The 25683-nt window shown below is 34.9% G+C and overlaps 1 protein-coding gene across 1 annotated transcript in view; it reads left to right on the top strand.

Annotated features, from left to right (window-relative positions):
• Nucleotides 1-25683, top strand: part of ARAP2 (ArfGAP with RhoGAP domain, ankyrin repeat and PH domain 2) — a 108384-nt gene continuing 82701 nt past the window's right edge. The window contains exons 1-8 of the mRNA XM_058838005.1: nt 1-954; nt 7150-7220; nt 8136-8215; nt 13085-13167; nt 13945-14301; nt 16565-16634; nt 22390-22510; nt 25175-25356. Of these exons, the coding sequence (XP_058693988.1) occupies nt 92-954; nt 7150-7220; nt 8136-8215; nt 13085-13167; nt 13945-14301; nt 16565-16634; nt 22390-22510; nt 25175-25356 (1827 nt within the window). The 5' untranslated portion in view covers nt 1-91. The remainder of the gene's footprint in view (nt 955-7149; nt 7221-8135; nt 8216-13084; nt 13168-13944; nt 14302-16564; nt 16635-22389; nt 22511-25174; nt 25357-25683) is intronic.

Below are 25683 nucleotides of genomic sequence, written 5' to 3' on the forward strand. Positions count from 1 at the left end.
GACATCAAATTCAAGAGAGTTTCTTGCTAGTGAACATGCATACAACTTGACTATTTCTACATGACTGTGTGGGACAATATGAAATGAAGTCATGTCATCCACAGGCAATGGCACTGATATTGAAGAATTTTTGGTCAACATTAACCTTGTACAATATCTTCCTAACTTTAAAAAATATGGCTATAACAGTGTGACAGATTGTGTGGGAATAAATAACAGTGTGCTTCAGCAAATGGGAGTGTTACCTACAGGGCATCGCAGAAGGATTCTTAAGCAGTTAGACAGTCTTTTGAAAATTCAAGGAAGTTACTTTTTCTGTGAAAATCTAAAATTCAAAGACTTGAAAGGTTTGGAAGAAAAGCAGTATTCATCCTCAGATCAGGAGTCTCCTGTAAGCAATTCAAGTTTAGATGGGACTGACGTTAAACCTGCAGCATCATCAGAACAACTTCTTAAAAAATCTCATGTTAATAAGGAAAAGTTTGAACTTGCAGAGGAAAACTCAATGGAGGCAAATGATGATAGTTTTACAAATTTGGATTTTTCTAGGTTATACCAGAATTCAGACAGCATAGTAAAAACTGTCAGTCAAAGCAGAAATATCAAGATGAATACTCAGCCAAATGCATCACTGACAGAAACTGCTGCATACCAAGCTGATGAGCACTTGACTGGCCCTTTGGTGTTTCGTGATCCTCCTTCATTTGTTCGTTCATGCGAGACAAAATGCAAGGAAAACAAACATCAGAGGTTTGCAGATGAGGGTGATTTATCTGGTAGTAGACCAGATTCTTCATTCTATAAGTTTAAAGGAGAAATGATAGACAATGACTTATATGATTCCTGTACACCAAACTGCATGAAAGTATTTCCAAGAGCAAGCCGATCTTTTATCTTAAGGCATCGACCTGTACCAGAAATTCCTGAATCAAGTAAAGTTCAATCTTCATCAAGGTAATTGCTGTTCATTACTAATGAGAAATTCCTGTCATGGTAGAACTTACAGTCTGGGGATTCTTGATTTATTTTTTTCTTTCTTTCTTTATTTCTTTCTTTATTTTTTTTTTTTGGTGTGGATTTTTTTAATATGCACTGTAAAATAGACTTGATTTGATGTGAATGTTGCCAAGTTAGTTGAAGAAAGATTAAGCTTCAGTATAATTTAAAAGCAAAAATGAGTGTAAAGAGAAATTTTAGAACACTGTGTCCTTATAACCTCCCATGTTTTCTCTGCATCTACATATTAAGAAATAAAGAAATCTTTATTGCTTTTGATATAACTCTTAAAAACAACCATATAAAGCATAAGCAAGAACTTGCTTCAGGATGGCTTTTTGTTAATTTCTGAACTGGTAGTCATTTAATTCTTATCTTTGGAGAATGAAGGCAACCATTTATTTATATTATGTGTTGGCTTTTGCTGGTGGTCTCATAACAATAAAAACATTTAATGATATTTCTAGTTAGAAAATATTTTTGAGATATTCCAGCAGGGGAAAACAGCAGTAGAAAAAGGAGGAAAAATAAGACAATAGATGTGAAATGTTTTCAGATTTTATGGAATCATTGACTTTGTTTCTAAGTATTCAAGTGATGTGACTATGTATTTTTCTTCCTTCAAAATGGTTGAGTTCATAATGTGAATCCACAAATTACTGAGTGGCACTTATTTTCTTGAGAAGCATTAGTTGTTGTAGCTTGTCTTGGAAAAATATGATAGATGTTGAGAAAAATATCTGCTGTTGGGACTTAATTCAAGACCTATCTTAATAAAAGTATAATTGTTTGAATGTTAAAAATAATAGGCACTGAATATGTAGTCAATCACAATACAGTATTACAGTCTGCAAGCAAAAAATGTCTCCATAAATGTTAATTTGTAATATTTTTGGATCTATTAAGTAAGTTTTAGTTTTCATGCCGGCTAAGTATCTTAAACAGAAGAAAAATTAATGCAAATGTGTATGCAAAGTTTTGTTGGTGTAGTCGTATCCAAATCATTAGATTGCATTTATTTTAGTTTTTAAAAAATTTTGAACCACAAGCTGTGCCCAGGAGGGACATGTCTACGAATGTTTTGTATTTATCTTGGGTTTTTCATCTGCATATCTCAGCAGTTAGAAACATGTCGAGTTTATACATGCTCTAAATGCAGGATTTTCCCAGCATTTATAAGTTTTTTTAGATTACCAAAAGAAGTCAAAATTAATCTTGTAATACAATCGTTTGAACGGGTGGAGAGACAAATATTCCTTGCAACAATTAGAGACTTTTTTGTGCGCCTGAAAAACTTCTTCATTGGTGTCTTCTAAATGACAAAAAAATTGTGATCACTGAAACTTAAGTATATGTATCTTTCAGTGAGGAACAGATTTATGTTAACTTTTGTCGAGTGATTATCCCAACTTCATTTAATAAGGTTGTCTCTCTCATGCTGAGACAAAATGGGATTCTTAACCTAAAAGATAATAATAACTACACAATAAAGGAGTACTCTTACTGTCTCTTTTGAGAAATGATCATCCAGTTGAGAGAATATGCTGTATTTGTAGTCTTCCCACCATCGGAGTCAATCCTCCAAATCCCAGTCTGTCAGTGATTGGTATGTGACTGGGTCACTAACTTCATTACCCACCATTTTGATTTGTGAGCTCCAGCTTCTTTTCTTGGTCATTATACTCTAATTATAGTAACAGGGAAATCCTGGGGGATCAGTCTGTCTGCTGAAGATTGAGACTAAACAAGAACTGCACAGCAGAACTTAAAACTTCGCAGAAACATTCTTGATGACCTTGCTGACAACCTCTTCATAGGGGCAGAGAACTAATACAGAACTTGAAAATGGCATTGTGGAAACATTTTAGCCTCAGGAAAGATTGCGTCTTTCTCACAGAATCACATAGACAGAGCCTCAGCTGGCCTTATTGACAGATGCCTGTTTCATTCTTAGCACGTTCTATAAAGGCTGTTCCACAGAGGCAGAGAAATCCTGCCAAAATCTGGCAAACTCAGCGTTTCCTTCTAGTCATTCATGGATATTAGTCATTAAATTTTTATGCAAAGAATACTTTTCTCATCACCTCCTATGTGCCTTTGGCACAGAAAGTTCATACAGTGGGTCTCCTTGTGCCCCAAGGTAGGGCTATGACCATGTCATTTTTTATTACTAATAATGCACTTACCTGCCTTGCAATTTTATCTGTTTCCCCGTGCCTCACTTCTGCTCCTGGTTCATGCCTGTAACAAAGCATGCTGGCAGCTGGAAAGACACTGCAGCATTTTAGAAGTTGAAAATACTTTGGGTTTATTTCTTTCTTGAATTATGGCACTACAGTGTGCCATCACTGTATTATTGGGTGGTGCGGAATTTAAAAAAAAAAAGAAAAGAAAAAAAGTGACAATTACACAATTTTTCTTAATAGTGGAGTTACTGTACAGATGTTGGTTTTTGTTCAATACTAATATGTAGTTACACTAGATTATTTTCAGCTAGACTTTTCCGTGTATCATTATGAGCACTCTGTTGTTGGAGAATTAGAATTAAAGATCGGTCAAAAGGTGTTTAAAACCACAAAGTGAACAACTGAAGGTCTTTGTAAGACAAAACAGTGAAGGTATTGCAATGGATGGAGCTAACCACTTATGTGTCCATAGGACAAGATTAAAGATAATTTTGAAATAGCTTTAGAAGCTTTGGATAATGTCAACTAGCAGTCTCTCTTCTATGAAATAGTTACCATTGCATCATTCCATGAAAGAATCTGTTCAAACAAAAAGCTGAAGCAGATTTATAACGTGGTAGATCTGATTTTTATACAGAAGGATACACAGATAAAATCTCAGACAGATGAATTCTATAATTTTTTTTAGATTTTTTTCATGTCACCCATCTATGTTACTTGTGTTGGCTGTAGTGGGGTTGTTCTGATTCTTTATTAAGAGAAGTAAGAAAAACTAGACCAAAATTCTGGGAAACATCTTGAATATGGGAGAAGATACAAATAAGTAAAATAGGTAATGGTGCTTGGCTTGAGCAGGCATCATTTGTTTTCTGCAGCTGGCAGATCCTGTAGTTGGAATTTCTTGCTTGGTGCTGATATCCTTTAGACTCCATTTCTTAACATACAACTGGTCAAGATTTCTAATGAGGCACCAAGCTGGTGTTGCTGTGTATCTCTGCTGTATTCTGCCACACAAAATAAGTTTTTTAGAAGAGAGGAGCTTCTCCCTCTCTTTTCCTGTGGTAAAGTATCACTATTACTTTACCTCTTCTAGCAGTCTATGAACCTCAAAGTTTTAACACAGCATGCTAGAGCAGTTTTGATGTGTTTGCATTATGGGAGGGTTAGGTCTTGAGATAGATAGAAAAGAAAACATGTCTTGAATGTTTGAAAACAAAAGCTGCTTTCATTTAAAACACTCAGCAGATGAATGCCAGTAAAGACTTGGAAGCACTGACTGCTTGCACTGACCTCCCTCCCTCACTTTATTTGCAAGGCGACAGGAGTATATTGAATAAACCAGCTTGGTGCAAAGTTCTGCGCCAAGGTTTAGGTTTCTAGCCTTTCAGCATTTAGCAAGACCAGTCACTGCCTCATCACATCCTTTCATCCTGTTTATGCATATTACAGGGTGCTAGAGAAGTATATGTAGCCAGAGCTGCATCCGGTACCTCTTAATATATGAAAACAGGGAGTCTTAATCACCACAGTTGTAACAAAGTCAACATTGAATAATAATTGAAATTATTATTATATCTTCGAAAAATTGGCACAATTTTTCATTGGCAGACTGCTTGCACTAACCTTCCATTAAAGAGCAATATAAAGAATATCAGTCTTCTTTGTTTGAGGTACTCAGTTTTTGAATTGAAAAAATTCAAGACAAGATGTATTTGCTTCCTGAAATGGCTGAGAAAGTCATAGATTGATATAATTATAAATTTTTTTTTCAATTTTTTTCCTCCAAAAGATGTCCTCAGTATTTTTCTCCCTTTTAATCCAGATATTTAATTAGTTTACTAGCTTTAACTAGCTTACTATTCTAATAAGCACTGACAAATTATTATTTTATAGCTTGCACTGTGGGTTTTTTATGACATATAATCTTGCAAGCAGATATTCAAAGTGAGCTCATTTAATTTATTTTTTATCTTGAGGCAATTTTTAATTAATATTATTTATAAATTTGCTTTTCAGAAGTTGTAATAGGTTATATTTTTGAATGCTGGAAAAAAAGACTATAGTTTTCTTTTTAGCAGGATTTTTTGCCACGTGTACAAAAATGTAGGTGCATGATCAAAAAGAATACACAAATCCTGAAAAGTATACAGATTAAAAAAAAAAGTGTGGGGTATTTTTTTGTTGCTGTTGTTTTTTCAATCTGAGTGGTTATTTTTCATTACCTGGTGAAATTATCTGTCTACTGTGAAACTAAGCAAATTACTCACTGTTCTACCTAAGGAAAGCCTCCATAATTTTAAAAGCTCTTTGAGTCGAAGCTGTTCATATGTAAATCTTAATTTAGTTTAGTGCTGCTAATACCCTTCAAAAGATACCAACCTTACAACAAAAAACTGATCTGTGTTGCAATACACTAGGTTAGGTTTTCAGGATTTTTTTAAGCATATTAAGTTCTTTAAAATTAGGTACATAAAAACACATGAAATTGATTTGCTAATGGAGCTTCAAAAGGTGTAACTACATGAATTTTAGTAAAATGTATGATGAAATACAGACTTTTAAAGTATTTGCTGTGTATTTATTGTAATTATGACTCAGGAGAATAGGTGATTATATATGGGAACTAGGCCGTGATTCACTTTCACTGGCCAAATTCACCCTGTGTTTTCTAAACCCAGGATTTTATAAAGTAATCATTGGGAACTTAGTTTGTGTTACCTGGATAACATTTAAAATGTCAAGTAACTTTTTAAGGTGTGGCTTCTACCTTGAATTTAATCTAATAAAATTTTTGAAAGAGATTTAAGCATGAAGTAAAAATTATGTGAAATAGTAGTTCATGAATGTCTGCCTTCTGTCACGAAGAAGCACCATTTTGTAGTTAGGAGTAATTCAAGTTGGACTTCATGGGAGAGTAGGTTTAAAGTTCTAAATGCAGCGTATCTTAATAGAGTTTCTCAATATGTTAAATGGGGAAACAAAAGTTAGGAGATTAATATTTTTAGTCAAAGATAATTGGCTTTAAAAGGTGGAGGACCCACAAACTGTTAGGAAAACCAATAAGGATCTTACATGGCATTTATCAGCCTCAGAATATTCTATAAGGATGCATAAGAACCTTTAGTACTCTTACTTTAAGCAGAGAAAATGTAGTTAAGAGGAAAAATGCTAATTTTGTTAATGGGTGACTTCAGAGCTTGACTGAAAAGACCTCTAATACAAACTGATGGACTAGTGAAGGTGGCTTAGAGATTTTCTAATTCTGATTATAAAGCTATGTTCTGATTATAAAGCTATCTTGGCCTGAAATATTAATACTAGCAATAATATTGCAGTATACTTGAAATTAAGGAAATATACAGGGCCAGCCCACCACTAATAACTTCTTTGCTGTTTATGGAGATACATTCTTACCCATGTATAAAATGTGTAGGGGTTGTCACAGGCAGTTGCAATGCAATGCCATTTATGCCTTGGTTTTAAAGCTTTGTGGGGAGAAATAATTCACCTTAGGAAATCAAAACTTTATGGCAATTTTTTTTTTTTTCAGTGGTTGGGAGCATGTTTTGGCTGGATTCTCAGGCCCGTTATGAGTTTAATGTTAAAGTAGATTTGTATAGTGCATCCTTTCTAAAATGCAGTAACTGGTAGTCATTGTGAAGGAGAAGGGAGAACTCTGGGATCTCCATTCTTCAAGCAGTCTAAAGGTTTTTAAGGTCACTTCAGAATAAAAAGACCCCGAATTTGGGATGTCTTCTAGGATCAGAGAAGTATTCAGTGTCATAAGGGGAGGAAAACAGATTGTTGTGTGACTTTTAAAATAAATCAGAAATTTTCCCACTTTAAAATCTATTGTTTCTATATTTGTATATAATTTTAATTGTTTAACATGAGATGGTTTTGCTTATTTTCTGGGAAATTCCAATTCATGTTTTCATTCTTTGTTTTGTGCTTTGTTTTGTTCAAGTTCCCTTCAGAGAAGAAGAAATATGGACCTTGTAAATATTTCTTGCACTGGGAGGCAAATTTCACAAAACAGTGAGTTAAGCATGCTCATATTTACAACTTGAATATTAAGGAAAAAGAAACATTGGACCGGTTGTCTGAAATAAGTATTACTTATATGTGTTAAGAAATATTGGGCATCTCAAAGGTCTAGAAGAATTGATTTATGTGATAGCAGAGAATTTAATCACTTCTGCATTTTTACTTATTTTTTGATTATGACCAAATAAAGTAAAAATAAGAAAATCTAGTCTTTAAGCTCCATTTATTTTAATACACTTTTTCCAGATTTTTTTAAGCAGAGTTATGTTCTTGAAAGATATAAGGAGTGTATTGCTGACTAATGCTGCTTAATTTATTTATAAGTGCTCATAGCTCCAGGAAACAACAGGAAATTTATTTTATTAAATAGTGTACTGAAGCATTTAGAAGTCTTGTGCAGTCAGCTGGAAACGTGTTTCATATTCGAAAAATATGTTTTGTTTGAACTTCTGTTTATTATTTCAAGCAAGTACTTGGTGACTAAATGAAGATTATGCACAAAAGAGTTGTATGGTTATTTATGTTTGGTGTTTTTTTAAAGTTAGAATAAAGAGCGCTTTGGCACTATTGCTTCTTAGGTTAGACAACTCAAGGATTTTTTATTTTAACTTGATGCAGGGTAGGAAAGAAGAAAATGCCTGTATACAAGTTATATTCAGATTACATAACAATTGTGATAATGTCTGTGGTGAAAAGAAGGTACCTGGAGTAAACTTAGAAATAGGAAATTGTTTCTTGTCCCTCAAAGTTTTTTTCTGGGAAGGACAGAGAAATTGCAAGCTGGAAAATCTGTGTCCCTTGTTGATTTTATTATGACTTTAGCAGAGCATTTGTGACTCACAGTAGAGAACTGTGTGACTGTCTTTATTTATTTATTTATTTACTTATTTATTTATTTATTTTAAGATACTTTCATGGAAGAAAAGCCACCCATTATCTCTCCATATGGGGAAACCTTTATTTGTGACAACTCTAAAGCTGCTAAAGTAAGTTGAGAAGCCTGAATATATATAGTCTGTCTTCACTTTAATCTTCATGCTAGGTATTTCATACTGGCTTTAATTCTTTTTTTATTTTGTGCTTTTTTAGATGCCAATACTTTTTCTGTCTTTTTAGGTATATGCAGAGGGTTTGTGAGGACTAATGACTTTTGTGCATAATTGAGGTTAAGCTGTTGAAATCTGAAACTTAGAATTTACTAAGAAGGGTAAGAGGTTTTTTTCTCATCTGAGAATTGTAGATCAATTCTGGGCATCTCTACTCAGAGTTTTGCATATCCTGTGAAAGCAGCTTGCACATTAGGTTAGGTGATATGATCGTCACATTTGGCCTTGCCCTTTTTCAGTTCCTGTGTATGAAAGCTCTCAGGACTTCTTAGTTCTTGCATGATATTTTACATGCATCTCCTAAACTTGCTGTGTACCCAGAAAGTCACTTTGCTTTTAGGATTCTATGAAGTGAACGTTTTTGCTGGGGTCAGTAGTTGATGATGTAAATGCCACAGATGACATGTGGACAGACTTCTGAATCACCTGGAGGGAGATATAGGAGGTAAATTGGCTTAGTGAGGCATTTGCCAAATGCCACGAAGCTCCTGCTTCTCTCTCAGCAGGAAGTAGACCAGAAATTGTTGGTTCTGTGATTACTTACACTTTTTCCAGCCAGTGTCAAGCCACAGAATTAAAGATAACAGAAAATTCTTCTCCTGGTCTTCAATCTAAAGTTTCTTTTTTAAACTATTGTGAAGTATTAACTAAATTAAAAACTACTCAAACGGATGTCTAGGGTTTTTATTTCTCCCATTCTAATTTCTTAAGAATTGATGAATAAGAGTAAATGGTTCAAATTCCATCTTCTAATGAGAGTAGTTTTATAGGAATAAAAGTAATCTCTTTTTGATAAATACTTTCTTTTGGAAATATACTATGCCTTTTTTTTTTGTTGTTGACTTTTTAACACAGTACACAGAAAATCATACCTTGTCTTTCCTTCTTGTTCTTACTATGTGCATACAAAGATGACTTTTGACTGTTAGCTTTCTTTCCTTGAATGCAGTGTCTTGTCTGCTCTAGTTATTGTTGTCTGTGCCAATGTCTTTAAAAATTTAAAATTTAACTTCTTTGTAATTACTTGAATGGTTTAAGCTGATTTTCTAAAAAATGTTTCCTAGCCCTCTTGTCACTTCTTAGCATTATTGTGTGCATTTCATTGAAATGGTTGTTTATGAAAAAGCACACCCAGTAAGGTTGTCAGCACTCTTTCTTATCTTACAAAGGCACAAAGTACAAAAATACCATGCTGTTAAACTGAATCAGCTTCTTGAAACTAAATTGCTATTTTGCTGGTTGTAGAATCATGGCTAAAGCAGTATAACATCCTTTACTAGATCTGAAGATTTTGATTTTAGTATCACTTTCATATATGTGAACAGTTTCTTATATTATGTTTATTACATGCCTGTTGGAAACTTCGTAGCTGACTTTAGTTCCATTAGCACTTAATTTTGGACAAAGGTCATAAAGAAGAACTATAAAACAAACATCTTGAGATACATTTCACTTTCAGATTTTTTTCAGCACAAATATCCTAGGAAGAAATAAGACTATTTAGATAACACGGTGAAGTATTTGAGATTTTAGAGGTTGTTACTGCTGCTTCATGTTAAGTCATGAGAGTATAGTTTGTCCATATAGAATGAGAGGTGTCAAGTTGTTATACTTACTGAGATTTTTTCTAAGGGCTTGTATGTTAGCCATCACCCTTCTTTTTGTTTCATTGGTGTAAAGAAAAGGCTTCTGCAGGCTTTTATGAAGGGAGTGCCTGTAGAAATAGGTAATGAGTCACTACAGACTGGAAGGGGAATGAAGGTTATAAAGAAAATACGCCTTTGATTTGGGTCAGGAAGAAAGATAAATTGAAACAGGAACCTGAAGGGCAACCTGAAGAAGGAACTTGTTTTTTTCAATATTGATTTAAAAATAATGCAAAAATCCAAGTGTCTTCCAAATGTTTTATTGTTGTATCTAACTAAAAGAGTCAAGTATATTAGAAATCTTTCAGAGGAGGACTGAATTCTAATGAGTTTAGGCTTCACGAGTGAAGTACTGGCTTTATTTCTTGCTATAGACAGACTAAATTAAACATGCAATCTGAGCTTGGTAAATGGTGTGAGCTCCTGAGCATTGGGATGATGTGGAAGGCTGGCCACATGGCAAGCTTTACCACTTGAACATGAGAAGCCTTAATATTTTAAAAGGAGGAATTTATCTTCATGGACCTATTGCAAAGTTGTGTTGCCAGACCATGATTGAAGAATTAACCTGACAACTGTGTGACATTACCTTTAATAGACTTAGGTGGTATCTCCCAAGGAAGATGCCTCTCCTCAATGGCTTTGAATCTTCATTTAATGTAAGCTCAGTCCTGATACCCTTTGTGCAGTCTTTTAGTGTTCAGGTTTCCTGTCTTGCTATTGAAATCAGAAAGACTACCTTTTAGAAAAAGCTAAAACCAGAAATGTATCTGAATTACTTTCTGATTAAAAGTAGAGTGTTTTTATACAGGCCTGAGAGTAGGTAATTCCATCTGTCTGGGATCCAGAAGCCATATTTCTTTCTTAAAAATAGGTACTTCCTATGCATAAGAGCAGTATCTATGTAGAAGAAACGCTTCCCTCTATAAATGTGTCTACATGAGAAAATGCTGCTGTCTTTGTATAATAACTCAGAGACTTGCAAGAGGTGGGGATTTTGTCTTGCATTGAGCCTGAGCATCTTATAAGGTATTTCTGTAAAGAGGACAATGCAAATGCTTGGGTTTTAATTTATTTGAAATAGACTTTTGTGAGCAAATAGAACTTCCTTTACCCACAACCTGTCTTCATTTGTCAGCTTTTACATTTTAAATTCTACTGACAAGAGAAATGCTTTTTTTAGTTGTTGCTTGGAAGTTACCTGGCTCGCTGAATTCACTTGCTCAGGTACTGAAGATTATGAAGTGAGCACAAGCAGGACATCAGATTGTAGTGGGTCATGACAGTCAAGAAGAGGTACTACCATGTAGCTTCAGGGGATATGGTTTGCAATTGTTTGCTTATAAACAAATGAAGATAAAGGATACTGATTGTTTTTACTCTGAAGATGTTTCATGCACCATCTTAGACTACTGTGCAGAAGTGTGGCTATTTCCCCTTCTTTGGGGAGATTCAAGGGAAAGCAATGGATAGATTCTTTCAGAATTTTCTGTTTACTTTGTTTACAAGGTATACTGATGCTTTTTGCTTTTGTAGGGTTTGGTTGATTGGTATTATTGATGTGTGGGGGAGTTTGTGTTGGTGTTACTATGCTACAACATAGTACTGTGATGTGGGGGGAGGTTATATTTTGGTGAGTTTTTATTTTTATAATAGGTCTGGTTGGCAGAGGAAGGCAAACAGTTCACCTAGGTTTATCCTAGCATCAGACTGTGTTTGCTGCACACTTCCTCTGCTTTGAACTGTGTCCTTTTTTTTAGTCTTGCCTTTTTGTATTGCCAAGGTATGGTCTTCAAGTACAAGATGCTGCTACTCAGGAAACAAATGGCAATGTTATAAAAGCTTATCCACTTTGTTTCTGCCATTGTTCAGCTTCATTGCATACGCATAAAAGCTTAAATGAGATAATTAAAACACTTCTGTCAGAAAGCATGAAGATGTTAATTTTATTTTTTGTTTTGTTTTTTTTTTTTTTGAAGGAAGAAAGACATGTTGGAAAGCTTAATAGTGCAATATGATTGTTAGATTGTGTTTAGGAAGTGTGAAATGTAATGTTCATGAGCAGTGTTAATCTTGACATTTTGTGCACTGTGAGCAGTTTATGATAAAGGTTTCTAAGCAAAAGTTAATAGATGAGCCTTTTAGGAAGAAGATCTTGGCAAAAAAAACCCCAAAACAACAAGATACATTCAGTATGGCTGAGTTCAGTGTTGCTTCAGGATTTTGAGTTTGCCATTATTTTATGTTTAGTGTTCTATGAAGGCTGTACATTTATTCCAAGAAGAAATGCTGTTATGTAAGAGAGGCTAGCAGTCTCAAATCATAAATGGTACTTTAACTGCATGTAACGTGTGGCTTTTGAGCTTAAAAACTGTTCAGTTATTGTGGTTTAACCCCAGCTGGTAACTAGAACACAGCTGCTTGCTCACTCCCACTGCAGTGAGGAGAACTGGAAAACAAGTAACCTCTTAGATGGCGGAATAAAACCAGTTTAATAATTGCAATAAAGCAAAATACTATATACTACTACTACTACTACTACTAATAATAATAATAGTAATACTGATAGTAACTCTAGTGGAAAGGAGAGAGCATGATGCTCTGTGGTATGGAGCATCCCTTTAGCCAGTTTGGGTCAGCTGTCCTGGCCATGTACCCTCCTGTGAATGTGCTTGCTGGCAGAGCATGGGAAACAAAAAAATCCTTGACTTAGAGTAAGTTGTACCCAGCAACATCAGTGCATTATCAACATTATTCTCATTCTCAAATGCAAAACATAGTACCAGCTGCTGGCAAGAAAATTAACTCTATCCCTGCCAAAACCAGGGTGTAAGCGCTGCCTTGAGAAAAGTCAGAGGAGTAGTATTTCTATACACTGAATTTCTTTATCTGATTTGTTTGTATCATTTGTTTTGGGCCATGCTTAAATGTTGAAAATAACATTGCTTAAAATACAAAAATCATCTTTCAAGTTCATGTTTGAAAATGTGGGAAAGAACAGCTTTTCTAGTTAGGCTGTTTGTGTGTGATTTATATCTACAGTAATTTAAATATCACTTACTCCTTCAGTACAAATGTTAGTTACAATATATTTCTTTTCTAGGAACTTCATGGAGATGAATTCCTGGCTTGTGAAAATAAATTGCATCTAGGAAAGAATGAAGAATATTCTTCCAAGAATCTATGGTATTAAATAAGAACTACTGAGAAACTCAAAGTGTAAAGAAGAAAATGTTATTTGCTGATGTCACATGGATCTCTAGCTCTGAGGGCACAGCCATGACTATATACGTTTTCTTCTATTAGAGGCTTTACCCCATCCTATATGAGGCAAATCTGGGCACTGTGGCTCTTCTGAGACTGTTTAATTAATTAAGAGAATCTCTTGAGGATTTGAAGAGTGTCCCTGTTTTCCCTAGTCAGAATAAGGGAGACCAAGTTCTATTTTTGTGTGTCTCATAGCTAACTGTATCTGAATGCTCTCATAATTTAGTTTGTCATTAGAGAAAAAGCAACCCATCCAAACAAAGACATAACTAAAACACACTCACCACTCCTGTCATGAGACAGTGGCCAGTTTGATGAAGTGGGAGCTAATATGCTTCTTAGTTATTCAGTCTGCACCAGGCTCCTGTTGGGGTGGGAGAGGGAAAAGAGGTGACATTGCAAGTCAACAAGTGTTCAAAACAGCAAAGCTAGTTTGCTGAGGAAGGAGATTTTAATTTTACATTTCTGTTCAGGCTGTTCAGGAGTGTTATTTTGGTACTGTTCCTGTTGAATGGAGAAAGTAGGATTCAGGATGGTCATAGTTGTAAGGTAGATTGTGTTTAGCATGTCTGTGGTTATCACTGTGATTATACAAGTTATAAACATATAGTACAAGTATTTGTTCTAATTACTAATTTCATGTATTTGTGCATTGTAGTAATAAATTTTAAGAGAAAATTCACTTTGTATTTACAGTTACTGTAATAATCAGAAGGAGAAGACAAAAGAATTTGCAAAAAATGAATTCTTGTCTCAGGAAGACCCATCATTAACACCAGAAGAATCTGAAAGTGAATCTGTATATTCTATTGTGGAACAACATTCTTTATCTTTAAAGAAAAAGAAAAATAAAACGAAAACACACTCAGCATCTTTCAGTAAGATACAAAGTGGAGATTCTGATCGCTTGGCTAGTGAACAGAAGAATTTTTGGCAATTTAATGGAGATAAAACTTTGATTGGAAATGAATCGATAACACCATATGCTTGCTTTTACGGACCATCAGTAAAGAAGGTTAAAGCAGGATGGCTGGATAAATTATCCCCTCAAGGGTATGGTATTTGCAGTGGTTATAGTGTAATCATGACAATGTATGTTTGCATGAGAGATAGTAAGTTTGTATTTAGTGACTGCTTAATATTTGTAGTGGAAAGGGAATTGTTTTCATTGAAAGAGCATCAAGCCTTCATGTATTTAAATATTTTTAGTGATGTTACCTATGCTAAAGTTTCTTTAGGAGATGCTTTCAGGAAAAATATTTTTCTTAAAATTGTTGATCACCACTCAAGAGCTATAGTGGAAAAATACAGGATGAATTTGTACCAGTATTTCCAGTTGCTACATTTTTGCTCATTTTTTGTGGGCTAGAAAGTGAGAACAAACTCTGATTCTGAAATACTACTTTACTAATTTGATCATGGATTATAACTTAATAATTAGTGTGACTGGGGGCCCTGTTGCTTTCTGTCTGTGTTACTTGAGCTGTGAGCTTAGAATTCACCTGGGGTGAATTCCTTCTAGTTAAATTTATTTTTGTATCTAAAATTTGATGTGAGAAATCTCAGCTCAAGTCTTAATATTCCAAATAATTAAGAGAAGGGTCCACAATAGAAAATGAATTCTCTGTCACATTTGGAGGTTAGATGACAACAACAGATGACAACAACAAATCTATATTTAATTTCTGTTATAGGTTTTTTGTTTTATTTTAACTGACCTTAAACTCCAGCTATTGTTAAACTGTCAAACTGTTTTTCTTTCTTTCATTCTTTTTTTTATTTTTTTTTATTTTTTTTTATTTATTTTTTTTTCCCCAGAATTATTAGGGTACTGACATCTTGGAGAGCTGCAGTTGCTTGTAACTTTTGTTTTATTTTACTTACAGGATTTTTTTTTTTTAAACAACACTTTTGCCAGTTAGCTAGCAGAGTGATGAAAAGTATAGTTCTTGATTCCAGCTGTCTTGTCTTGCTCTATTTGAAGGAATAGAGTTGAGAATAAGCTATGAAAACTTCAAGAAAGTGCAGTGTGAGAATTATTTGGAAAAGATAATGAGTTAACCACAAAATTAGTGCTTAGTACTGAGTAGAACAGTTGCACTGTCATTAGCCTTGATCCAGTGACACTCCACAGCTGTATTTCAAGGACTTTTTCTCAGGGGTGGTTCAGTGTTTGATACATTTTTGTTTCTTTTTCTTACAATACCATTTCTCAAACATCTGAAGAATTAAAAAAACCCAACCAAATTTAGAAAAGGATTTGTTTTTTCAAACTATTGAAGCTCTGTCATATTTTATTTCACTTCCCACCAGCAGAGAATTTCATTCTGTTCTACACCTCCCATTCGTTTAATAAAGGTCCAGTTTACACCCAGCAGTTTTTGATTCCTTGGGGAAAAAAATATATACTGTTTCCTTAAATTGCTACAAATCATGCCATGACAGTATGGCCTCTCTTTTTTTAGTTAATTCTCTAGAAATTGTATGGCCATTCAGATTGCTCACATTGTGTGTGGTGCTTAGATTCACTCGACCCTGTATAATCTTGAAGTTTATTGACATTTTAATGCAAAATAAATGGTACATTGACCTTACCATGTTATGAAAAATGATGATTTATTGTAGTCATATAATTCAAGTTAATTAAGCCTGAGCTGCTATTTGATTAAAGTTTTGATAAGCTATCGCAGTCTACTAATCCTAAAGCAGAGCACTCAGTTAAAAGGAAAGGAAATAGTGTTGGGAAAAGATATTAGTGGGGTCTTGTTCTTGCTTAATTAACATGTTTAATAGATTTTAGAACTGAGACATTTATAGAAGATAGCTAACAAGCTGTCAACATTTTTAATGAGTGTAATGGACTACTTCAGGTTGATGTAAAAATATATTTTTAGAAGGTCTTTATGGGGCTTGAGTTAATGGCACACCAAAAGTTTCTCATTAATGGTGTCCAGTAGATAATACACATTGAAAATAATAAAATTTCATGTTGTACTTGTTGGGAGATGTGGTGTGCTGCTATCGATTCATTGGCCAGAAAACAGAGTCTTGGGGAGATATGTTGATATTGAATGACTGAGGGACAGATATATCCCTGTCATAAGCATAACAGTGAGATGGTCCATTTGATGTTCTCAGCTTTCATTTTTGGAAAGTATCTTAATAGAGCTTGTAGCACTTAAAGTAATGTTCTATGTTCAGAATATTCATTTGAACAGAAAGGTAAACAAGACTTGACCTTTCTACAAGTTGTGATTGAGACATTCTTAAAACCAGTGTTAGCTGTACATTAATTGTGTTAATTTTTGGTTCACAGCAAACGTGTGTTTCAGAAGCGCTGGGTCAAATTTGATGGAGAGAGCATTTCTTATTACAACAATGAAAAGGTAAGGGATATGTTTTGGCCATATTTGGACTTGGAACAGAATACATCTGTGTAATACAGAAGGTACTATAAAGAAATTATTGAATAATTACAAATGAATATTCATCTTAAGTTAATTTTCAATTATAAAATACTAGGGTGAGATGTAATTAAATATTTTAGGGTGTCCTTGTCTTCATGTATTGTTCATCCTTTTGTTTCCTAGAAGGGCTTGTATTACCTTTCCAGGGGGATATCCTCAGATATTTTTTTTTTAAATTTAGTGAGACACTGACACTGCTGTCTTCAGACCAGGATCATACTAAACACTTTTGAGAGATGTTCTTTTGATGGTTTTTGCAAAGGGTCTTGTCATGGGAACCTAACATGCTGGAGATTGTAAGAGAGAAATTAAAAAGTAGCATGGAAGACCATTAAAAAAAAACCCAACCCAAACCTATATGCTTGTTGACTCTTTGATTAAAAATGTCTTTTTCCTGTTTATCTTCTCTGAATAATTGCATGTCATGAAACCAGGTTAGGTTTGAATGGGAGTGTTCAAAAACATTACAGTACTACAGTGTACATGGCTGTTTTTGTTTCGGTACCTGAGGATTGAATCTTGCTGAAACATTTGCAGAGTCATGAGCTACTTTGATTAAAGTAATTCACTTCTTATATGTGATACAAAAATGCATTTTGAAATCATGGTTTTCAACAAAGCTTATATTCCTTGTAATTCTCTTGTACTTCCACGTAATTATCCTTCAGAGCACTACAAAATTTATTTATTTTTTTTTTGCTCTGTGGTTTACTAATTAATTTTTCCTCTTGGAAGTAGTGAAGATGTTCTTAGACTTAAAAGTGATAGATGACTGTATGATCTACATGTTAAGGGAAGTTGAAGTTCCCTTCTATATGCATATGTGTTATTTTAAATGCTGTAAATAATTTCCTGTTGAAGATGCATATTACATTAGGAAGAAAATACAGTTTTAGGTAAAAGTTCTGAAATAGTATGTTGATTGGTGGTAAGAGACCTATAGATGCCTTATGATGGGGTGGGAGTGTAAGAACTGAAGTAGGATGAGACTTAATTTTCTGAGGGGCTAGGGAACGAAGAACAAGATCAAAAATTATTTACATTGATACTGTGCCTAATGATTACAAACTTGAAACAATTGTTTTAACTTGCTTTGCTTCACTTTCAGTAGAAGACATGATTTTGTTAGTGAAGGGAACAATAGAATAAGGAGAATAACGTTTAGATTGCAGTGACAAAAAATGGTACCCCTTTGCAGAATTGATCCCATGGCTTCAGAGGAGCAGAAAAGCAGGGTTGATAATTAAGAAAGACTTGAAAAAATACAGCAATGGGATGTTCTTAACACTATCTGTAGCATAATTAGGGATAGAAATGCTAATATAGAATTTAAAGTCTTGTATCTGCACTGGGAATTTATTTTTATTTTTTTTCTTCTTTTTAAAAGTCACTAAAAATGTAACTTGGAGGTCAGTTGTGCTAGAATAGCACTTTTTATGCATCTGTTTGTCATAAGAGATTCCAAAAGTCTTCCCTTCTGCTGAAATGAATGTTCAGTGTGTCACAGAATGCATAGGAAGCTACCAGCTCTGCATCCTCTATTTAAAAGGTCGGTGTGGTAGGTTAGACTATCAGCAGCTTGGCAGACACCTGTGTTTAATCCTCTTGCCTTGCTTTTCCTGGAATCTGAGTCCAAGTGTCACTCTGGGTATTGAAGATGCTGCTTGCTCTCTGTGTGTACTGTTTGACCAAATCTGGGTGTCTGACTTGTTAACTTGGTGAGTCACATACGTGAAGAAATGTTGTATCGGAGAACTGCAAGGCCTGAAGCAGATTCCGGGAAATGAGGACTTGGTGAAACTCAAATTAGCTTGCAGGTAGGAGGAAAATATAGTTGGGTACCAGTATTTCTTAGTGCCCAGTGGGATTGTGCTGAATGAGCAGCGGTGTCACTCAGGAAAATGAGTTTTTGTGCTGTGGTCTCTGTTGGATCACTGTCTCCACACCTACAGGTGTTTGTATTTCATGTGAGATAGATATCAGCATTTTCCTGCTGTAGCTTGTGTGTTATTACCTTGACATTATTTGCAGACCTGTCAAGACCTGCATGCAGCCTGAGCACCTTGCATGTCCCCCTTCCTACCTACATGGCTGGCCACTTATATATTTAAGTGGGGAAGTTGTTGTTTTAATTTTAGAACTTAATGGCAAGTTCTGTCTATTCTAATCTGTGTTTGGCTTAGGATGTTCCTACACAGACAAGCCTGTTATAAAGAAACTATACTTTTGGTTTCATGTATCAATTAAAAGTAGTTCTCAGAAGGAAATCAATTCATGCTTGATATTTTTCTTCGTACTACAAGCAGAGAAGGTTAGGCTCAGTGGAATGGAACTGTTTATTTTACCCAGAAACACTACCGATATTGAATAGCTCTATTTGTCATTCGAATTAGGAACTAGAGAGAAGTGAGGTTCTCAAGAAGGGGAAGTGTACTACATGGCTAATGAAGAGTGAAGTAACTGGTGACTATAGAGGGAAGACACAGAGAATATGTGAAACATTCCTGGAAGTGCCCCTTTGAATGATTTAAACACCAATTTTATAAATCTTTCTCTAACCTTGTTGTGTACATCACTTCTACTTGATAGAGATCTGTTCTTTACTTCGTATTTGAATACATGAAAATAAGATTCAGCTTTTAATGAACAGCATCTGACCAAAACTGGGAAGGTTTTGGGTTGAATCTGTGTTGCTTTCATTTCTTCTGTGTTTCTAATCCTGAGAAAGCTGATGTAATCAGATCAACATCCCATGGGGCTTTGTCTCAATATAGTGTGGTTAACTGAAGAGGGGAAGGTAGAATTTGAGATTTTTTTTCAGCTACCCTATATGCACAAGTTTTGTTTCAAATTTCTTCCTACTTTTGGCAGAGCTGTGGTGTTTTACCGTGCACTTTATAGTAAGACAAAAATTGCTGGTTATGTTGAAAGTTTTTATTTAAAACAGCTTGGCATCCCTGATAAATCTCTTAGTGAATTAGGAAAAATACTTCACTCTTCAAGTGGAGAACTTCAGTATTTTGTTGTGTCACGATACAAGTTACAAAGAATTTACTGCAAAACAAGTGAATCACTGTCATTCTTGAAATAGGTCATACTTAACCTGTTGTCAAAGTAGTCCAAAACGGTATTTTCCAGGATCCATTAGTTCATCTCTGAATCACAACTGTCAAGGAGTGACATAGAGCTTTATTTGAAGATAAAAATTTATGTTGAACCAGCTGATACAAAAAAAAACCCCACCCAAACATTTTGCTTTCCCTGCTAGAAAATGTTTTGTCAGAGAATTCTTAACAGCTCTAAAACTAGTTTACACCACTCAGTAACAGAATAAATTGGCTATGTTTGTTTGGCTTTGTTTTCTATATTCTTAAATAATTCACCTAATTTATAGTCTGGAGTATTTCAAAGAGAGATATTGTGTCTTGATCTACAGGAGCTTTTTAACAGGCATTATATTTGCACATGAAAGAAAAACTGCTGCACAGGAAAGATAGATTGATAAATTATTATGGTTTAAACTGTATTTGAAAATATGTATGCCTTGGAGAACAAACCTTTAAAAAGGATGATAGATGATTGTTTAAATAAGAAAGCAAAACTATGCTCAGCTTAAAAGGAAATTGGCTTTTTTTTTTAGCAAATAAAATAAAATAGTTGTAACTTGCAGCAGTCTGTTATTCTCTTGCAGTAGTACCAAATACAGCCAGTAGATGCCTGCAAACACCATAGCATACTTATAAATGAACACCTACAGAGCTGTATATGTAAAAATTTTGTTTTACCATTGAAGGATTAGTAGTTAACTTTATATCCAACCTCATTTAAAAATTTGTTAAAAAGACTCTTTCAACAAATACAGCCATAATGAAAATAGCTATGCAATTCTATAAATTCAGTGGTCATTCTGACTATTCCTTGTGTGTAACTATAGTAACATGCTTGTTTCTGCTGTATTACAATATTTCTATTTATTTATCCGCTAAACTGCCTTCACTGACATGTATTAGTACCTCCAAGTGAAACAACATTAGTATATTAAACTCAGTAAACAAAAAAATGATCCAGTATATCCTTCCTGCTTCGCATTCACAATCTTCCTCGAATGCTTGTATGAAGTCTGTTATAATAATTTATACTTTGGGAGGGAAGTTATTACAGCACAATTTCTTTATGGGGAGCTAACTCTTGGACTATTACTGTGTCTGAATCATAAATTTTATCAGTATGTCTGAGTTGTCTTGGTCAGAAAATGAATTGATAAAAGCATAGTGGAGACAAGAACAGCATTAACTCAGGAATCCAGAAATAATGCAGATGTATTTCTGAAGTGCACGTCTGCTTCAGCTTTTCTTCCTGCTAACTCCCACCCCAGACCCTTGGGTTAATTATGTTAAAAGGTGAGCTCCTTGAAAGAAGTACTTGTGGCAGTTACTTTTTCCTGTCTTGCATTTGTGTTCTATTCAGTTGTCCTAATACCTAGTTAGAAATCTAAACATATTGGGAAAATCTGCTGACCCCAAATTATTGTGGTTTCACCTCAGCCAGAAACCATGCCCCACACCCACTCACTCTTCCCCCAGTCAGGATGGAGAGAAGAATCAGAAGAATAAATAGGAGAACTTGTGGGTTGAGATAGAGACACTTTAGGAAGTAAAGCAAAAGCTGTGCACAAGCAGACCTAGGAATTTATCCAGCATTTCTCATGGGCTGGCAGGTGTTTGGCCATCCCCAGGAGAGCAGGGGATGCATAATGGTTACTTGAGAAGACAAACTCCATCACTGTGAATATCCCCCAGCTTTACATACCTGATGCCACATGGTATGGATATCCCTCAGGTCTGCGGGGCTCAGCTGTCCAGGCTGTATCACCTCCCATCTTCTTGTGCACCCCCAGCCTCCTTGGGGCTGTGGTCGAGTGAGGAGCAGAAAAGGCTTTGGCTCTGTGCTAGCACAGCTCAGCAATAGCTGAAACATCCCTGTGTTGTGAACCCTATTTCTATCATCAAACGTAGCCCCAGACCGGCTACTGTGAGGGGAACTGACTGTATCCCAGCCAAAAACAGCACACACATTTAGCAGAAAAACATGCACCTGATCCAAGATAGAGCATTCTTGTTAGCACTGACAGGACAGTGTATATTTCCAGTGATGTGCTTCTTTGTGTTCAAACTTAGGGATAAAATCAATGAATTTACTTTTCTTACTGACTACCCGCTGAAGTGGCAAGGTGTGGGGGGAACAGCAACACTGTTTGGAATGCTCTGCCTGGAGAAAGTATAATATTTCTCCCATGTCTGATTATATCATGCAAGTATAATAATTATATATTTTAATTTTTTTTCCGTGAGATAGTAAATGTAATTTACTTTGGCATGAAATTGTAAATTAAGGTGTGATGTTCTGCAGTATTAATGCCATGAGATAATTTATGAAGTTGAATCTCAGATATGCACAATCTGTCTCATCATGGGATTTTACTCTATTTTAGAAGGTAGTAGATGTGCATAGATCCAGAACAGTGAAGTTGGTGATAGGTTAGTAGTGAAGGGGTTCACTTATTCAAGTTATATTAAGTGCAGTGAGCTTCCTAAACATCACAACAAATAGTATTTCATCAGAGAAATTTAAAGTTCCATGAGAATTAAATATTCTGACTGCCTTTTTATTACAGGAAGTGTTCTCAAAAGGAATAATACTGCTCTCTGCAATAGCAACTGTAAGAGTTCATGGGGAGAATAAGTTTGAAGTTGTCACATCCCACAGGACTTTTGTTTTCCGTGTGGATAAAGAGGGTAAGTAGAAGATGCGTGTTTCTAAAAATTGCCAAAGAGCCATGTAATCACTGTTGATAAATTCTTCTTTGTGAAATATAACTTATTATGAGAGATATTTCTGGAATCCAGATGGTTTAAGCTCATAAAGTGAAACTGGATAGAATTCTAAACTTTGTAAGAACAACAGAAATTGTTGGGCAATGGCTTTTTCAAATATCAAATTTTCCCAACTCTTCTGCCTCCTCCCCCATCCTTCCTGAAGATTAATTTGTCTGAACATTTCTCAAGTCTCACTAGCAGCTCTTACAGCCTGTGTGCTCTCAGACAACTCTGAGTCACCACTTGATAAAAAATTGACAAAGAGACAATGAATGATGCCTGGGAAATGATGCTACGATCAAAGGAAATCTGTGGTTTTCTGTCCTACGCAGTATTTTCAGCCAGGTATTGATAGAGATTACAAATGTAAATTGTAGCAAGGAAGTTAGTATGCCTTCTAATTGAATGCTTTATCAACGTACAGCTGTAATATGTAATATGTGGAATCAATATCAGTGCATGTATGATTTATTTATGGAAAAAATCAAAAATGAATGCCTAGAAAAAAAGAGTTGTGCAATATGAATTTACAGCAGTACATGCTAGAGCCATTATAGCTAAGGGTCTCTCAGCATTTCCATTATCAAATCCTATTTTTATGGGTTATAGTTGGTTGTAAACATTTGCTGCAGGCTGTAACAGGAGTGCAGCATCAGTGAACAAATCCCTCTTATCAGGTTTGGCTCAAATATTTTCAGTCATTTTTATGCTCATAGCTGAGTTTAAAAGTATGTATTTCTTCATTATTTTCTCATTTATCTTCCAAATTTGTTTTTAATATTTTTTTTTCATAAATTAGAATATAACCATCTTGGTGCAATACATTTTGAAGGACTGCAATTTGTTTTGTGGACCTTTGCTTTGGATACTATAAAAATGTTAAAAACATGTACTGACTTACAGAATATATTCAGAGCAACCACTTCTTACACATGAAATTCCATTTTCATGTAGTATATAACCGTCTCTGGACACAGTAACCTCTCTGTAAAGCTGTTCACTTAAGATTAGAAATGCTAATTGTATACGGAATTTGTCCATTACTGTATCCAGAACTGGATGTTGTATTCCCAGTAAAGTATGTAAATAACCCCGCTTGATTTCTGTTATGTGCAAAAAACAAAACTGTTACTTGACGCTATTACTTATGTGGATTTGTGGTTGGGAATTGTTCTGGGACTATTCAAAGGGTACTTAACTTCTTTCAGAGATTTTGAAATGGAGACTTTTATATGTATTTTGAGATATCAGAAATGAGTTACTTTTGGATGTATTTAAATATCTGGAGGGAAAAGTACTATATATAATGGTTTGGAAAGTTTTAGGGGCTTTTGGGGGCAAAATAAAAAACCAAACAAGGGATAGCAGTGAATTAGAGCATAACTTGCTCAGGTGCAGTGAGATTTTGTTTCACCAGAGTGAAATACCATTGAGAAAAAACACTTCTAGAGTAATTTGATGCCCTCAGCTATACTAAAGTACTTTGAAAAGATTACTGGAGTATTTCAAGCATATACGTATTTTAAAGCAAAATTTTTTACAGGAGCACTTGGATCACATACCCTCTGCTAATCTGGCAGGCTTCTGTCTTCCTTTTCTACAAAGTATTTTATGATACCTAAATTTGTGTATTTGTTCCTTCATGTTGCACACATGCCATTTATGAAGTAAGCACATTATTATTTCAGTGATGCTCCCTGCAGTCTTCCACACTCATTTTGACAGCTTTATAAATACTGTGTGTGTAGAACTTCCAATCCTTCTCTTTCCCCCCTCTACTGGCCCCCCCACCCCCAATATATTTTGTGATCTGGCTCTTTCAGAGCAAACAGTTGAAATATTCATGATATTCCAATCACATAAGGCAAACCTAATTTATTTGGACTATTCAGTATTAAAGTATATTGATCTTAGTCCAGTGAAATGTCTGAACATGGTGAATGAGACTGAGTGAAACTTTATTACTTCACCTCCTTGTATTCATGTATTTGTAAGATGTTACATTAATAATGCATGCAAAGATGCTCAAATATGCATTTTCTTAATTACTCAGTACCCTTGACAATATCAAGCTTAACCACCACACCTTAATGGAATAGATTGTAAACTACCGAGTGTTTTTTCTTAAAAGCAGGGCCAAGCATGGAATCGCACTGTTTGCCTCTTTAGTGACAGATGATATTTAGGCTCCCTGGTTTCTGCTTACATAACTGCTGTACTTCTTTCCCATTGATCTGGCTTACAGAAGGTTAACCTGTTCACTTGTCTGCCTTCTCAGTCTTTAAGCTATCTGGAATAAAGTGTCTCAGAACTAGCAGTCATTATTTCAAGAATCTAGATCATCAGTTTGTTTGGATTGCTTTGTGTTGATTGTTGGGCGTTAATTTGATGGCTGTCCTTCTAACACTTCCACTGATATAAATTCTCATTTATTTTATTTACACCTCCTCCTCAGCGTGGATGTTCTCTTTTATTTGGAATAGCTGTACTATCAACCAACATTGGGAAAACCAGTGTGTAAAGAAGAATGAGGCTGCTGCTTAACTAACTGTCTTTGACAAAAATTTTTTTTTTCTTGTTTAGAAGAAAGAAATGACTGGGTTAATACAATACTCAATGCCTTGAAATTGCAGTCTGATAATAACTCTCAGTCTCGAACTTCTGTCACCCCTGAGAAAAGTGGATATCTAGAGCTGAAAGGATACAAAACCAAAATCTTTATTCTACTTCAGGGGAGTACGGTATGGATCTGCAAAAATGAGCAGGTAAATTTTTCATGTGCTTTTTTGTGAATGAAAGCTTATAAAAATGGTTTAACTAGTGAGTTGGAAATTGATGGCTCTTTGTGAATAGGTGCATTTCAATATAAATGCATATCTCTTTATATGGAGTACTTTATTGCTGCAATTCTCAGAAGGCTTCACAAAGCAGGCAAAGAATCATTATGTCTGTCGTACAATAGAAAAAAGTGAATATATAGAGAGGTGAAGTGAAAAGCTCTGAGTGTCAAAACATGTTAGTGTCAGGGCTGGGATTAATTCACTCTTAAAATGTGGGCCATAAGCACTCAACTTAATCAGAAGGCTTATTTT

Source organism: Poecile atricapillus, chromosome 4, assembly GCF_030490865.1.
Source record: "Poecile atricapillus isolate bPoeAtr1 chromosome 4, bPoeAtr1.hap1, whole genome shotgun sequence".
In the NCBI taxonomy this organism is placed as follows: Eukaryota; Metazoa; Chordata; class Aves; order Passeriformes; family Paridae; genus Poecile; species Poecile atricapillus.